Source organism: Drosophila subobscura, chromosome dot, assembly GCF_008121235.1.
Source record: "Drosophila subobscura isolate 14011-0131.10 chromosome dot, UCBerk_Dsub_1.0, whole genome shotgun sequence".
Taxonomy (NCBI): Eukaryota; Metazoa; Arthropoda; class Insecta; order Diptera; family Drosophilidae; genus Drosophila; species Drosophila subobscura.
The window spans coordinates 506534-521731 of NC_048535.1; the positions used below are offsets into that span (position 1 = coordinate 506534).

A 15198-nucleotide genomic window follows, 5' to 3' on the forward strand; every position below is an offset into this window, starting at 1 on the left:
CAACGAGCGAAGCGAGTCCCCTAGTTAAAATATATTAATCTTTTAAAATTGAGCGCATCTGAGTACTGGTTCCAAATTTTATATCGCTGTTTGGAATACCATTGATGTGGCTCCCATTAATAAAATAATAGCAGGTTTCGAGAGTAAACAGCCATACAAACATATTCTTCATTTTCGTTCAAAAGAATTCTTGGATTCGTTAATTTTATTTAAAAGATATAATCTGTGTGAAGGCTTATGTTATTAGTGTTCATGGCAGTTTAATATTTGTTTGAATGGAAATTCGGGTTTCTTGGTGGGTTTCGCAATCGGTCACACTAAAGTGGTTTCTTGGTATTGGTATTTTATTGCAAATACGTTGGTTTCGTGTGTAAGTAAAATCCTTAGCTAATAATTCGGGCATTCTGGTGATTTTTAACCATTATATTAGAAAGTGGGATTAATTTTAATGTAACGAAGACAAGTATTTCCTTTGATAAATCTTCACTAATTATCAATGAATGTTGCGTATGCCCGCAAATGTATGTACATATGTATGTACGTATGTATGTTGTACATGTATGTTAACTGCCTAATAATTGCTAACTTTTTTAAAATATTTCTTATTCTCGTGTCTTGCAGTAAATTCAATTTTATATTTGCATTTATGTGTTACAACTAATGATTTTGATTAGAATGACTGAAGGGGAGTATGAGAAAACACATGCTGAAATACTACCTATACACGTACTTAGGCTTGATATGTCGCCCAATATGTAAAATTGTTGTGTGCATGTGTGATTTTTTTTTTGAGTTTACGTTTGTGTGCGATACTAAGTTCCCTTTCTAGGTTAGGTTGCGTTGCTTTAAACTATTTATTTTTGATTTCCATCTTTAAATTCGGTAAAATATTCTCTTGATTCCATACACACCTATGCAATGAAATACAATGATCAGATAGAAATTGATTGTTGATATTTTATCAAACCAACGCAATCAAGAAGTGGATCAGATCAAGATCAGTAAATAAAATATATTATTTTGTAGCAATTTTAAGCCTTCGAAAGTGTAAATAAAATATAGTTATTATCGGCTAAGCAAGCAATTTAAAATACAGATTATCATCTTCACTTTCACATTATTTTCTTGTCAAATTCGAACTCAATTTTTATCATGTTCTTTTCCGCTTAGTTTGAGAAAAATAAAAAGGAAACAAGAGGCTACTGAAAATGACAGATTCTATGAAGTTTGGTCCAGAATGGTTGCGCAATATGTCGGCGGAACCTGCTGCCAATACCAATAACGTTGGTGGAGGCGCCAACAGCTGTCTGGCAACGCACAGCATTGGCAACAACACGACAGCAGCAGCAGCTTCCTCTCGCAACATGTTTCCTGAGTATCGATATGGACGTGAGGAAATGCTGTCTCTGTTTGATCGGCACTGTTTGTTGCCGCAGATTTTACCTTCGTTTAAGAAGCTTTTTGTGGACAAGGTTCAGTATCCTCTTGCCCTAACGCCCAGCACTGAAGAAGACAATAATCAAATTGGGAGTAGCGTAAGTGCAAACTTTCCCGTTCCCATAACTCTGTTAACAAGACTTATCCTGCCAGCAGTCTCGTCCGGCCTGGTTGCAGCGGTCGGCGGGTGGATTTGGAACAGCACCGCGTGGCACTGGACGTGGTGGAACAGTTGACCGAGGCCGAATGCGTGGAAAATCAGTTTATCATCCGATATATCAGCGCCCTGGCAGTTTATACGATGAAGGTCTGTCAGTCATGTCCACCAAGGTAAGTGAATGCCGCTGATTTATAGGCTGAGTGGCGATTCCGAAGCTGAATGAGTAAATGCACATAATTATTCTTCCTAGATCGAACGAAACTGGAACGAGCGAAATGGAACTTGTGATTCAGTCGCTGTAAGCACATCACAGGGTAATTCGGGGGGCCTGGACTGGAACGGGACACCAAGTTCGAGTCCAAGAAAAGAGTTCTCAAGTCATCATCGCAACATGGAAAACTGGCGGCGCAGCCGAAACGAGGATGGAGCTGGAGACGGCCCGATTTCAAGCAACAACCTAACGGGATCGGATGTTGCCGGATGGCGAAGCAGTGGTGGAGGATCAAGTACCAATTCTAGCTTTGTGGGCAATACGCACCGCTGGGGTCAGTTATCAGTTCCTATATCTTTAATATATTTACTTTTCATACGCTTGCAGGGGGAATACGCGTAAAACGCTTTTATACCTCCAGAAAGGTTTTGTTGTTGCTATTTTCATATATCACCAACAAGTGTCGAGATGTAAATCGTATGGTAGGGAATGATCAATGAAAATGATCAGATGAATCGCCTTTACTTTCGACGACTAGCGCTTTATTTATGTTCATGAATTCCAATTACATTTTCTTGGCCTATGTACAATGTACACAAGCAAGCACTTATGTATATACAGTTGTGTTCGATGAAATAGAAGTGCCGTGCCTTTTCAAAAATATTTTTTAGATATTTCCATTCATCCAAATTTAACAAGTAATACCTCTTGAGAAAGCCTGAAATGTATGCATTTTAAACCCGAAGAAATCAAGTTACACTTGCACTCCATCCTTTTGTTTTTCATGATTTTTTATACGTACCCATAAAATCTGCTGTTCAATAGTAGTGTTTTTATTAGAAAATCTAAATAAGCAACGAAACTGGAATTAATGCATGTGTTTTATGTTCTAAATGTTTCTTGAGGTTTGATATGTAGTTTTTAATCAAATTTGTTTTTGATGTGTACATAAGGTCCTGCCCAAGCAAAACTGTGCTCTGGTTGACAGTATTTAAATCGTAATAACGCATTTCACATGCCTCAATAAGATTTCGTTGGGATTTTGGTCTAGAGACTGAGCTGGACATGGAAAAGTGTCGTCCTCTTCGGAAGAAATTCCTCTCCTAGCAAGCTTTATTGCGTGTTTCAGATAATTATCTTGTTGAAAGATCCTTTTGAGGGTCATTTTTCAATAGTAATATTACTGTACTGTATTAAAAAGTAGGCTGGCACATACCACTTTATGAAATACTTCAATGCCAGGCTAGGAAGTACGAGTTTATATGGGCTGGAGCTCATAAGGGTCAACCAAACATGCTCAATGTTGTTTTTTTCAAGAATTAGGGAAGTTGTCAGAAATTTGTGAATGCCAAACATATTATTTTGAGTCTTCCTTACCATAACACACATCAGTCAAAAGTATTTTTCGGCACTGTGACACTGCCCAGTCCACATGCCACATGTCAACATTTTACCAAACATGAGTCGTGTACCCATGTGCTTTAATTCTCAAACGCGTAGCTTCATGGGACCTCTTCCAACTGTCAAAATCCTTTCAGGGCGATATAAAATTGTTTTCATAATTATACCCGGTACTCGAAGATTAAATAGGGTATATTGTATTTGTGGGAATAACGGTTGTATGTAACGCACAGAAGGAAACGTTTCCGACCCCATAAAGTATATATATTCTTGATCAGCATCAATAGCCGAGTCGATTGAGCCATGTCTGTCTGTCCGTCCGTCCGTCCGTTCTTAAGAGCGCCTGGATCTCAGAGACTTTAGAAGCTAGAGCCATCAAATTTTGCATCCAGACCTGTATCCTCACACTGTTACAAGTGTATTTAAAAAATGAGCCCCGCCCCCTTCCGCCACCGCAAAAGGGCGAAAACCTCCCAAAGCTACAATTTTGAAGATAAAAGAAACGCCATTCCGTAGGGAATGACCATATCTATCAGATCACCAAATTGGGATCCGATTGGACAATTATTATAGCCAGAATGCATTATTAATTTGAATTAATTTGCAGTGGCTAAAACCACCCCGTCCCGCAGCTTATATTTGTTTTTTGCACATTCTCGCATTCACACTCTGCTTCGCGCAGTGTGCGGCCGCTGCCTCTGCCTCGTCTCTGCCTCTGCCTCGTCTCTGCCTCTGCCTAGTCTCTGCCTCTGCCTCGTCTCTGCCTCTGCCTAGTCTCTGCCTCTGCCTCGTCTCTGCCTCTGCCATGACTCTGCAGTGTTTGGCTCTAGGGAAGGGAGGCGAGCGAAAGGAGCGTGTTGGCGTGAGATGTGTTGTAGATGTAGATGACAGATGAAGAAAAAATGTAAAATGTGACAAATAACCGCTAAGGTACAGATGTAGTACTGAGTGCGGGTATGAAAGTTGTGACGCGTAAGAAGCGTCTCACACGTCCCTTCTCGTTAATACTTGCAGCCAGCACTACTATTTCATTGAACAAAAGATTTTATGGGCTTTCGACTTAAGTAATGAAGACAAGAATATGGAATGCTAATGTTCCAGCGTTCCTTCTGGTTTATAATGTGTACGTTTCAGGCTTTCCAAAAAGATATCACATTAAATTCGAAAGACGAAGGGTTTTACGCTTGTTGTTATTGACAGGAATTTAATTAACACTGTAACTTGTATTTCAGGTCGATCTACCAGTTGGCGCGACGAGGACTCCCACTTGGATAGTTTGGCCAGTATACAGCGTTCCATTTCGACGGTTGGGACTGTAGACGTTGACCGGGAGCGGGGAGGTAGCGGTAAGACGGGATCGGGACTGACTGCCGCTCCTATCCGTCAGTTGGGCGGTAAAAACTCTCAATTGTGGTTAGGCGGCGGTGGTGATACGGAGGACAATCTTCCCGAGTGGGCTATGGAGAATCCATCCGAATTAGGTGGCACCTTTGATTCAAGTGGCGCGTTTCACGGTGATGCCGATCTGCAGAAGGCAGCCAAGGCAGTAGCTGAACAAAGGGACTCCACTGATGCGGCAAACTCTGCATCTTCAAGCTCTGACAACAACTTACCTCAGACTGGGAGCAGGAATCACACTGACGGAGAAAGTGATACAGGCGAAAATGACTTCGAAGGGAAGATAGAATCGAACCCACAGAAATTCCCGGACTTGACTAAAAACTACCAACAGTCTCCAGGCCCTACAGCTTCTATTCGTGAAGCTGTCCACGGGGATATATCGGATAGGATCAAAGAAGTGGCCGATGAGGTAGAGAAGCTGATAATGGACGATGATAATAGAGTCTCCCACAACCATAGAGAACCACAAATAGATAGCGGCCGGTTCGCAACAACAATGCCTGGTCTAGCAGAGATTGAAATGAACATTAAGTCGAACTCTTTGGGCGACTCTGTTCTGCTTCAGCAACCGCATCCTCATCCTGCGATCCCTATTGCTGTTCCGATTCCAGTTTCCAATTCAAGCATTGCCCATCATTCATCGCACCAACATCCGAGCCTACCTTTTCCGGACCAGTTAGCTATGCAACATCACCACCACATGCGTCACCAGCACCAACAGCATCTGACAATGCTTCCTACGGCGCAGATGATGAATTCGAATCCGAATCCAAACGAGTTGTGGTTCTACCGGGATCCTCAGTCGAATGTTCAGGGCCCGTTCAGTGCCATGGAGATGACGGAATGGTATCGAGCCGGATACTTCAATGAAAACCTCTTCGTGCGTCGCTTCTCCGACAGTAGATTCAGGCCACTGGGCGAGCTAATAAAGCTTTGCCACGGCAACATGCCGTTTTCGCATAGCCATTTGCTGCCATCACCGATGGATTTGGATAATCTTCCTATTGGACAGATGCCAGCCGCTATTCCTGTGCCACTTCCACTTACGCCGCGCAAGTCATCGTCAGCTGCGCTTTCCCTTTCGTTGGGCGAACAGCAATTGCAGCAACAACTGCAAAGAGAAGAGCTCAAAGTGAATGTGACCGCCGCCGCAAACTCGCTGACGACTGCCATTAAAGGAAATCTGGGCGGAAGTGGCTTGGATGCAACATCCCATATTCTGACCATGCGATTCCAGATGCTGCAAGATCAGTACTTGCAGCACCAGGAGTACCAGATAGTCAATGAGCTTTCAAAAAACGAGTGCTTTCAGCGCCTCTCAGCTGTCGAGCGGGAGTCGGTAGTGCGGCGCAAGGTTCAGTTACTCGTTCTGCCAGAGTACTTGATCAGCCTGAGCGGGCTGAGTAGCTCGCTGGCTGTACTAAATCCGGCAGCCGGGAGCCAGTTGTACCATGTTATAGCTGAGCAGGGTAAAAAAGATCAGCAGCAGCTATTTGCCAACAGCGCAGACCAACAGCGGCCACAGGGAAATCTTCTGGAAGCAAACAATTTCATACACAACGCCAAGCTAATGGATCAGCAGGCCCAGCAAACCCAGCAGCTTCAGGCTGCTTCGCATCCGTCGCAACAGCCTACGGACCAGGCAGTGCTGACTGGATCGGCAGCTGAGCCGAATAAGCTTGACGAGATGCATGGCAGCGATATGGATTTGCTCACCGAATACAATTTGCGTATGCTGTTGCGAGGACAGCCAACAATTGGTCGTCCGCAGCCTCCTTTACCAAATCCTGGTAGTGACAATCCCACTGGTGGGGATTTCCTGATCGAGTCACGAATGCTGGCAGCGCAGAACCTGATGATTCCAATGTGGTTGCCTGCTCATCAACAACCACCAATCCCGAGCCCACAGTGGTCTGGAATGGCAAACGCAAAGGTCACCCTGTGGGACGTAGCAACATTGGAAGAGGAGCAGAACCAACAGCAACAGCAGCAGCAATTACTGGCTCAACAGCAGCAACAAAAATGCATGGCAGGGTTAGTGCAATCCCCAGAAGCTGCTGCATTAGCAGCAGCCCCTTTAACTCCTGAAGTGGATAACTTGGGCGATCGGTCCCAGTCTACTGACAATACAAAAAATCATCTAAAGGAATCGGTCAGTCCAAAGCCAGAACAGAGAGTGATTGCGGCTGTGGAGGCAATCAAGGATCAGAATCCTTCACAGTCCACGACTCATGTCAAACACACTAATAAGCAGAACTTGGCGATCAGACCGTCACAACAGTCGGCACCGTCAAAATGCATTAATGAAGAAGAGCGGCGGCGTGAGCTAGCTGAGGAAAAGCGGCGACTTAAGGAGGAGCGCAAGCGTCAACAACTGGAAGAGGAGAAACGCCGTGCCTTGCATGTGGAAGAAGAAAAAACTCGACAATCGCTGGAAGAAAAGGAACGACAACTGCAAATACAAGGTCAGCGACGGAAGGCTTTACTAGGTAGCGCACAAGCCCCAATTCAAAGTACAGCCACAGGTGCGTAATATAATATCTATATATATATATTAAGCCTCAGTTTTAACAAGGTTCTAACACTGATGCCTCACATTGACCTTCAAAATTCGACATTCTGCTTAAGCCTAAATATTTTTAGAAGCATCTTATGTCTGCAGTTAAGAGCATACACAAAGCGGTGAGCTGTAGTTGAAAATATCTCTACAATGCTTGGTTTGCTGTGACGCCTTGCTTTACCTTACTTTTATCCATTTATAGAGCTTTTTGTGATGATATTTTCTAGGCATAGCAGCATCTGCAGCGAACACCAAGCATGCCGTTGGCAAGGCTGGGGATCTACAAGCAGCTTCTCGTTTGGCTGCGACATCAGTTGCGCCATGGTCGCTTCGATCGCCGAAAGCCAGCAGCACCGCGCCTGGACTGGCAGAAATACAGAAGGCGGAAAGGCGAGAAAGACGCGCGGATCAGCAGCGACAGCAGGAACAGTTGGACAAACAAATGCGCGCCACTGCAGCTGCTGCGGCCGAGGCGAACGATGCTCTTCTTAAGTGGCAGGCAGCACCCGCTCCTGCGCCCGTAATGAGCCTAGCTGATATTCAGGCAGAGGAGGCCAAGCGGCTGGCCAATGAACTCATGGAACAGCAGCGACGTCGTGAAGTAGAGCAACAGCAACAGGCTGCTATAGCATCAAATGTGGGTGGGACGTGTGGCCTGTCCAACATCTGGGGAACAGCTAATAAGGCATGGAGTGCACCCAACTCTTCGCTTTCATTGACAACAGGCGGTCGTTTATGGGATGATGCCAATTCCACGTCGGTCAATCCAATCGTTTTGCAACCGTCGGCCAGTGCCAGTGGCGCTGGACCAGTAACTGCGGCGGCTGTTCTAGCCGCTGGTCTGCATTCGGCGGAAAAACATAGCGTACATGCACAGACCAAGTCGACAGCTGCCTCGGACTCACCGCGGAATTTGCGAAAGAGCCAGACCTTGCCGACCATGCAAAACGTGGTAAAAACGACCAAAGCTGTTGGAGGACAACAACAGCAATCCGAAAAGAACAAAATGAGTCAGATAAAAGCGAGTCCAAAAGTGGCACCTACGGCAACAGATGAAAAAGACAAGGAAAGAAAATCGAGTAGCAAGGGGCATATGGACCAGGCCAGCAATAAAGTTAACGAATATGAAAACGAGTTTACTAGCTGGTGCATGAGAAGCCTGGACAATATGACCGCCAAAGTGGATGGTAAATATATTTTTCAGCCAGGAGTTCACTAACTTTTAAAATTGTTCTTATACTTGCAGTACCCACGTTTGTGGCATTCTTGCAGGACTTAGAGGCACCATATGAGGTGAAGGACTATGTGCGCATTTACCTTGGTACGTACCGCAAATAAATATAAACATAAAAATTGTAACTTTATACCGTAGCTATCCTCTGCAGAGAACTGTTTGCTATTTAAGCTACATAAGTATATGTATGACTGACACATATTTTATATTTTTAACCCCGGTACTCGCAGAGTTAAGAGATATTTTAGTTTTGGTGTGGGTGTGGGAGTATGTGAAACCCAGAAGACAGCTTTTCCGACTAGTCGATATTGTAAATTGCCCTACCCGACACGATTTTTCCTCAACGAACCAAATCAACTTTTTATACCCGGTATTCGAAGAGTAAATAGGGTTTCCGACCCCATAAAGTATATACATTCTTGATCTGCATCAAAAGCCGAGTCCATATAGCCTTGTCTGTCTGTCCGTCCTTATGAGCGCCTAGTACTCAGAGACCATAAGAGATAAGGCAACCAAAGTGTAAAAAAGTCTTAAAAGTGTTTTTCAAATTTTCGCCCCGCCCCCACAAAGGGCGAAAATCTCCCACATTTGGAAGATTAAAGAAAACTAAAAACGCCATTCCGTAGGGAATGACCATATCTATCAGATCACCAAATTGGGATCCGATTGGATCATTATTATAGCCACAATGAAGAAAGTGTTAGTTGCAGTGGCTGAACCCACCCTGTCCAGCAGCTTTTGTTGTTTTTTTCACATTCTCTCATTCACACTTCTGCAATGTGCGGCTTCTGCCTCTGCCGTGGATATGCAGTGTGCGGCTCTAGGGGAGTGGTGTAGAAAAATGTTAAATGTCAAATGTAAAATTAAACAAAAAACGAGAAGGGACGTGTGAGACGCTTCTTACGCGTCACAACTTTTATACCCGGTACTCAGTGCATTTTTTCTTCATCTGTCATCTATATCTACAACACTTCTCACGCCAACACGCTCCTTTAGCTCGCCCCCCCTTTCCAAGAGCCACACACTGCAGAGTCCCGGCAGAGGCAGAGGAACGCGAGAGGCAGAGGCCGCACACGGCAAAAGCAGAGTGTGAATGAGAGAATGGGAAAATTGACAAATATAAGCTGCGGGACGGGGTGGGTTTAGCCGCGGCTGAGGCAGAGGCAGAGACGTGTCAGAGGCAGAGGCCTCTGCCACTGCGCGAAGCAGAGTGTGAATGAGAGAATGTGAAAAAAACAAATATAAGCTGCGGGACGGGGTGGGTTTAGCCACTGCAAATTAATTTCTCCATTGTGGCTATAATAATGATCGGTGATCGGATAGATATGGATATTCCCTACATAATGGCGTTTTTAGATTTCTTTTATCTTCAAAATTGTAGGTTTGTGAGGTTTTTGCCCATTTGAGGGGCGGAAGGGGGCGGGGCTCATTTTTGAAATACACTTGTAACAGTGTGAGCCTCTGCCTCTGCCTCTGCCTCTGCCATACAGAAGTTTGGATGAAAATTTGATGGCTCTAGCTTTTATGGTCTCTGAGATCCAGGCGCTCATAATGACGGACGGACGGACAGACATGGCTCAGTCGACTCGGCTATTGATGCTGATCAAGAATATATATACTTTATGGGGTCTGAAACGTTTCCTTCTGTGCGTTACATACAACTTATTCGCACAAATACAATATACCCTATTTACTCTTCGAGTACCAGGTATAAAACCAATACGGTACAGGTACACTGACTGAGTACCGGGTTAAAAGTTGTGACGCGTAAGAAGGTCTCATACGGCCATCCTCGTTTTTGTATAGTTCTGCCATAGAAAACTATAGAAATAATAATTCAAGTCTGTTTGGTTTCTTTAAGAAAAACAAAGTTAGATTTTGTCGAGTTTTGTGATTAACATAGCCTGAACAGTGGCGTACGGAAGCGAGAGATATAACGGATGGTGTTGGCGTGAGAAGTGTGAGACAATGTAGCGGAATACAAAATATTAGCGGAAAAATTGGTCAATGGGTGAAAAGAGGATAAATGAAAAGCAAGAAACCTCCTCCTCCTTGCATAAACCAGCAAAGAAATTGTTTGTGTTCATGCAGCGCAAATTATGATGGATGCATCAAATAATTTTTAGAATTTATATTAACTTGTGTTTAAATTACCTTTACTATTATACTAAATTACAATTACGATCTTAAATATTAAAAATCTTTTAGGTGAAGGAAAAGATTCATCTGATTTTGCCAAACAATTTCTGGAGCGGCGCAGTAAATACAAGAGCTTGCAGCGAGCTCAAAACGCGCACAATGATGATATGTGCCAGCCCGCTCCCGCTATAACACCGTCAGGAAACGATAATACTGAAAGCAAGGTTTGTACAATTGTTTAAAACTCCCTTATATCAATTAAAACATTTCACCCACAGAACAAGCAGAAGAAGGTCAAGAAGAACAAAATGACTAAGATGGACGCACGCATTCTCGGGTTTTCGGTAACCGCTGCAGAGGGTCGCATTAATGTTGGCGTTCGGGACTATGTCGACGGCCCATAACAACTCCGAAAGCTGCAACGACAAACTCAAGTTTTATGTATAATGAGACACCTTATTAAATATATATTTGAATTAAAGACCGGGTAATAATTGGACTTAGCCCTGTTCAAAATAAATCCGTATATGTATACATACATATGTGACTAACATTCGCGTTACTTAATACTCACATATGTGCTTATGTTACTAACGGTGAGAGGATGAGTCTATTGGTTTGATTATATTGAGGACGAAATTCAGGTAACCCACGTGTTGGACTAGATTCGATTTTATTTGAAATGTAAATAATTACATAATTACAATAATTACAGTAAATGTAAAGCTTACACAATTTTAATCTTCTTATGCGAGCAACAGACCATCGAATCGAGTCTAACGTTCTCAGTTGTTGAGAAACACATCTAGAACATATATTATATTTTCCATCATTTTGAAAACTATTTAGATAACCTCATAGGTACTAAAGTTTTCCATTTACCATTGTGGGACTATTTTTTTATATCAGTTTCCCTACAGTTGATTTACCACTCGTTATATAAAGAACGAAAGGCGTGTTTTTGTAACCGCTTCAAGGCTTATGGCCTTAAAAATATGTAATTTTGCAATTAAAAGTAAACAAGAACTTTGTACAAATAAAATAATTACAAATGGCAGTACATAATTATTTTGTTATAACACAACATAGATTAAAACAATTACATAAATTTACACGAATTAACTTATTCCTTCAATGTTTGTCTACCGGGTAAACTATCTGAGGATACATTCATAATAGTAGGTGTCAATCTTACGGGAAAATAAGCAAAGGTATTGTATTTTTCATAGTTTTGCATACGAGTATGGTTCGTCCAACTTTTTCCTTCCGCTTTGAACCAAACCGACTTTTTCTGATGGACTGAACTTTACATTTTCTTAAAAACCTATGGTTTTTTTTTTTCCAATGGCAGAACTTTTTATACCCGGTACTCGAAGAGTAAATAGGGTATATTGTATTAGTGCACAAAGAGAATGTATGTAACGCACAGAAGGAAACGTTTCCGACCCCATAAAGTATATATATTCTTGATCAGCATCAATAGCCGAGTCGATTGAGTCATGTCTGTCTGTCCGTCCGTCTGTCCATCCTGATGAGCGCCTAGTACTCATAGACTATAAGAGCTAGAGCCACCAAATTTTCATCCAGACTTCTGTATGCTCACACTGTTACAAGTGTATTTTGAAAATGAGCCCCGCCCCCTTCCGCCACCCGCAAAGAAAACTAATAACGGCGAAAACCCGATTGGATCTTCATTATGCAATGAAGAAATTAATTTTGCTAAACCGCAGTGAGCGGCCTCTGCTTTGCGCAGTGAGCGGCCTCTGCCTCTGACACGTCTCTGCCCGACTCTGCAGTGTTTGGCTCTAGGAGAGGGTGGCGAGGTAAAGGAGCGTGTTGGCGTGAGTAGTGTTGTTGATGTAGATGACAGATGAAGAAAAAATTTAAAATTTGACAAACAACCGCCAAGGTACAGATGTAGTACTGAGTGCCGGGTATAAAAGTTGTGACGCGTAAGAAGCGTCTCACACGTCCCTTCTCGTTTTTAAATAATTTTCAAAGTCTTATTTTTTTGTTTTATTTGTAGAGGTAGCTATTTGTTTTTTCACATAACTTAAGAATCTTAGATCTGGTTGTAAAGAACTTTGTTTTTCTGACAAGCTTATTGATTCAGCTCAAAAGTGGACCCAAGCACAATTGTTGTAGCTTACCGTCTGGGAAATATTAAACTTTGAAATGCAAAATGATTTTTGTGAGTTTTTTTTGTTGAAATTTTGACTTTAAAAACTCAGGAAAAGTGGAAAAAATATTCAATTATTTACGGTCCCTGGCTTTTTTTCTCATATCTTCAAAATTGTGGACGTAGCTGATTTTCGCCCTTTTGTGCGGGCGCGTGAAGAAATACACTTGTAACACTGAAAACACAGCCATCTCGATGTTTCTGATATCCAGGAGTTCATCAAGACGGACGGACGGAAAGACAGACATGGCTATATCGACTCGACTATTGATGCTGATCGAGAATACGTTAGAATGCGTTACGCACATTGCTCCGCCTATTTACTCTTGGAGTACCGAGTATAAATAAAGCACACAGGCGAATATTATTTTATGTGAAAATCTTATGGATTAAGCCAAGCTATCTTGATTCAAAGCACAAACATCGCTATTAAAAGTTAATGGTGATATGAAGATGAAAAGATAATGATGATCATAATTATGATGAGATGATTACAACCTTTTCGCAGACTAGTTAAGATGCAACAACATATTCATAAGAATCTGTCGAGCCGTTTAGGAGTTCAGTCACAAGCACCGTGACGATATCTTAAATGACGAAGAATTAATGCACCTATACACACAAAAACCAGGATGGTCGTGTGAGACGCTTCGTACGCGTCACTACTTTTGTACCCGGTACTCAATCAGTATATCTGTACCTTAGTGGTTTTTTTTTTCAAATTTTACATCTGTCAGCTATATCTACATCACTTCTCACTCCAACACGCTCTTTTAGCTCGCCACCTCCCCTAGACCCGTACACTGCACGAAACAGAGTCTGAAATGCAAAAAAGGTGCTGGACGGGGTGGGCGTAGAAACTGCAAATGAATTTCTTCATTCTGGCTATAATAATGATCCAATCGGATTCCAATGTGTGATCTGATAGATATGGTCATTCCCTACAGAATTACATTTTTAGTTTTCTTTTATCTTCAAAATGGTGCATATTTTCGCCATTTGTGAGATACACTAGTTTTTTTTATTTTATTTTTTTTTTTTTGAGCCTTGTTTCAATTTTATTTAAGATCTGTCTTTTGCAGACAATTATTAAATTTTCTCTTTGGGTACTTGGAAATCTTAGGTAGGGGCGGGGCTCATTTTTGAAATACACTTGTAACAGTGTGAGCATACAGAAGTCTGGATGCAAAATTTGGTGGCTCTATGTAGCTCTTATAGTCTCTGAGTACTAGGCGCTCATCAGGACGGACAGACGGACAGCTATTGATGCTGATCAAGAATATATATACTTTATGGGGTCGGAAACGTTTCCTACTGTGCGTTACATACAACCGTTATTCCCCACAAATACAATATACATACAATATTTACTATTCGAGTACCGGGTATAAAAATTTAAAAAAAAAATCTTTTCTTACAGATGTCTACTGAGTACCGGGTATAAAAGTTGTGACCTTTTTAATTAAAGAGTAATTTTGTGATATGATGTACACACATATGTACTACATATAATCATACGTTTAGGTAGCGGGAACAAAATTACGATATTTATTTTTAAAATCATAATAATTCACTTTTAAAGCTTATGTTGTATTTCGCTTCACGTTCTAAAGAAAATCACTCTAAAGCTCAACAGCTATCTACCCTATTAGTTTTGCCTAGTGGGCCTGAAACTCCTGTCGGGGAGAATAAGACAGGGGTGGAAGTAACGTAGAATGTAAATGAACAATAGTTTCAGCTCTCCTCATTTTTTTGAGTTCCCGGCGGCAATGATGGTTGCATGCTGGCTGCTGCCTTTGTTGAGCTGTTATTATTTGGTCGTTGTTGAGGGCATTTTGAACACTCGAAACTGTATACTTTGCGCAATCCAATAAACAAATTAACGACTTTTGTCCTTTTCCACTTCAATGAAACGAAATACCATACAGAATCAAGTTTTAAAATGTAGAATAAATTCAAAAAAGTACTGAATAATTGTACACTCTTTCGAAAACAGTTTTGAGTTAGCACCACAGAACGTATAGAAATGTTGTGCATACATACACATACATAAATATATAATGTATTCTTAAATATACTTAAGAACACCTTCGGAGCTAAATCTTTTATTTTTTTCTGGTTAAGGATGTTTTTAGGTACATATGTATGTATGTACATACATACATATGTACATATGAATGTATGGATACTGTACGAGTCTAGCCCGAACACCCTTCTGAGGCCTCTACACTTCCATTTGACTTTGTATAAAAAAAGTCCTTTCGTACGGACATAGAGTACAATAGAAAGAAGAGGAACTGGAGGTTGCACTGTACTAAATCCTACCCTTATTTGTTCCATCCTGTAATTATAGACGTTGTCGAGCCTGGGCTTTGCATATGTACATACATATATATATGTACATATGTAGGTATGTATCCATGCATAAACGGATTCCAATGGCACAACTCGTACTCGTACGAGGTCGGGCTGAAAA

General features: G+C 41.9%; 1 protein-coding gene across 1 annotated transcript; it reads left to right on the top strand.

Moving 5' to 3' along the window:
- The first annotated feature begins 242 nt into the window (after positions 1–242).
- LOC117902909 (GIGYF family protein CG11148) lies at positions 243–11246 on the top strand. Its single transcript, XM_034814469.1, has 9 exons — positions 243–370; positions 1171–1535; positions 1594–1767; positions 1848–2142; positions 4442–7135; positions 7398–8357; positions 8417–8491; positions 10613–10767; positions 10822–11246. Exons 2-9 carry the CDS (start codon positions 1209–1211, stop codon positions 10945–10947), a joined length of 4806 nt encoding a protein of 1601 aa, XP_034670360.1. The 5' UTR covers positions 243–370; positions 1171–1208; the 3' UTR covers positions 10948–11246.
- Positions 11247–15198: the final 3952 nt, after the last annotated feature.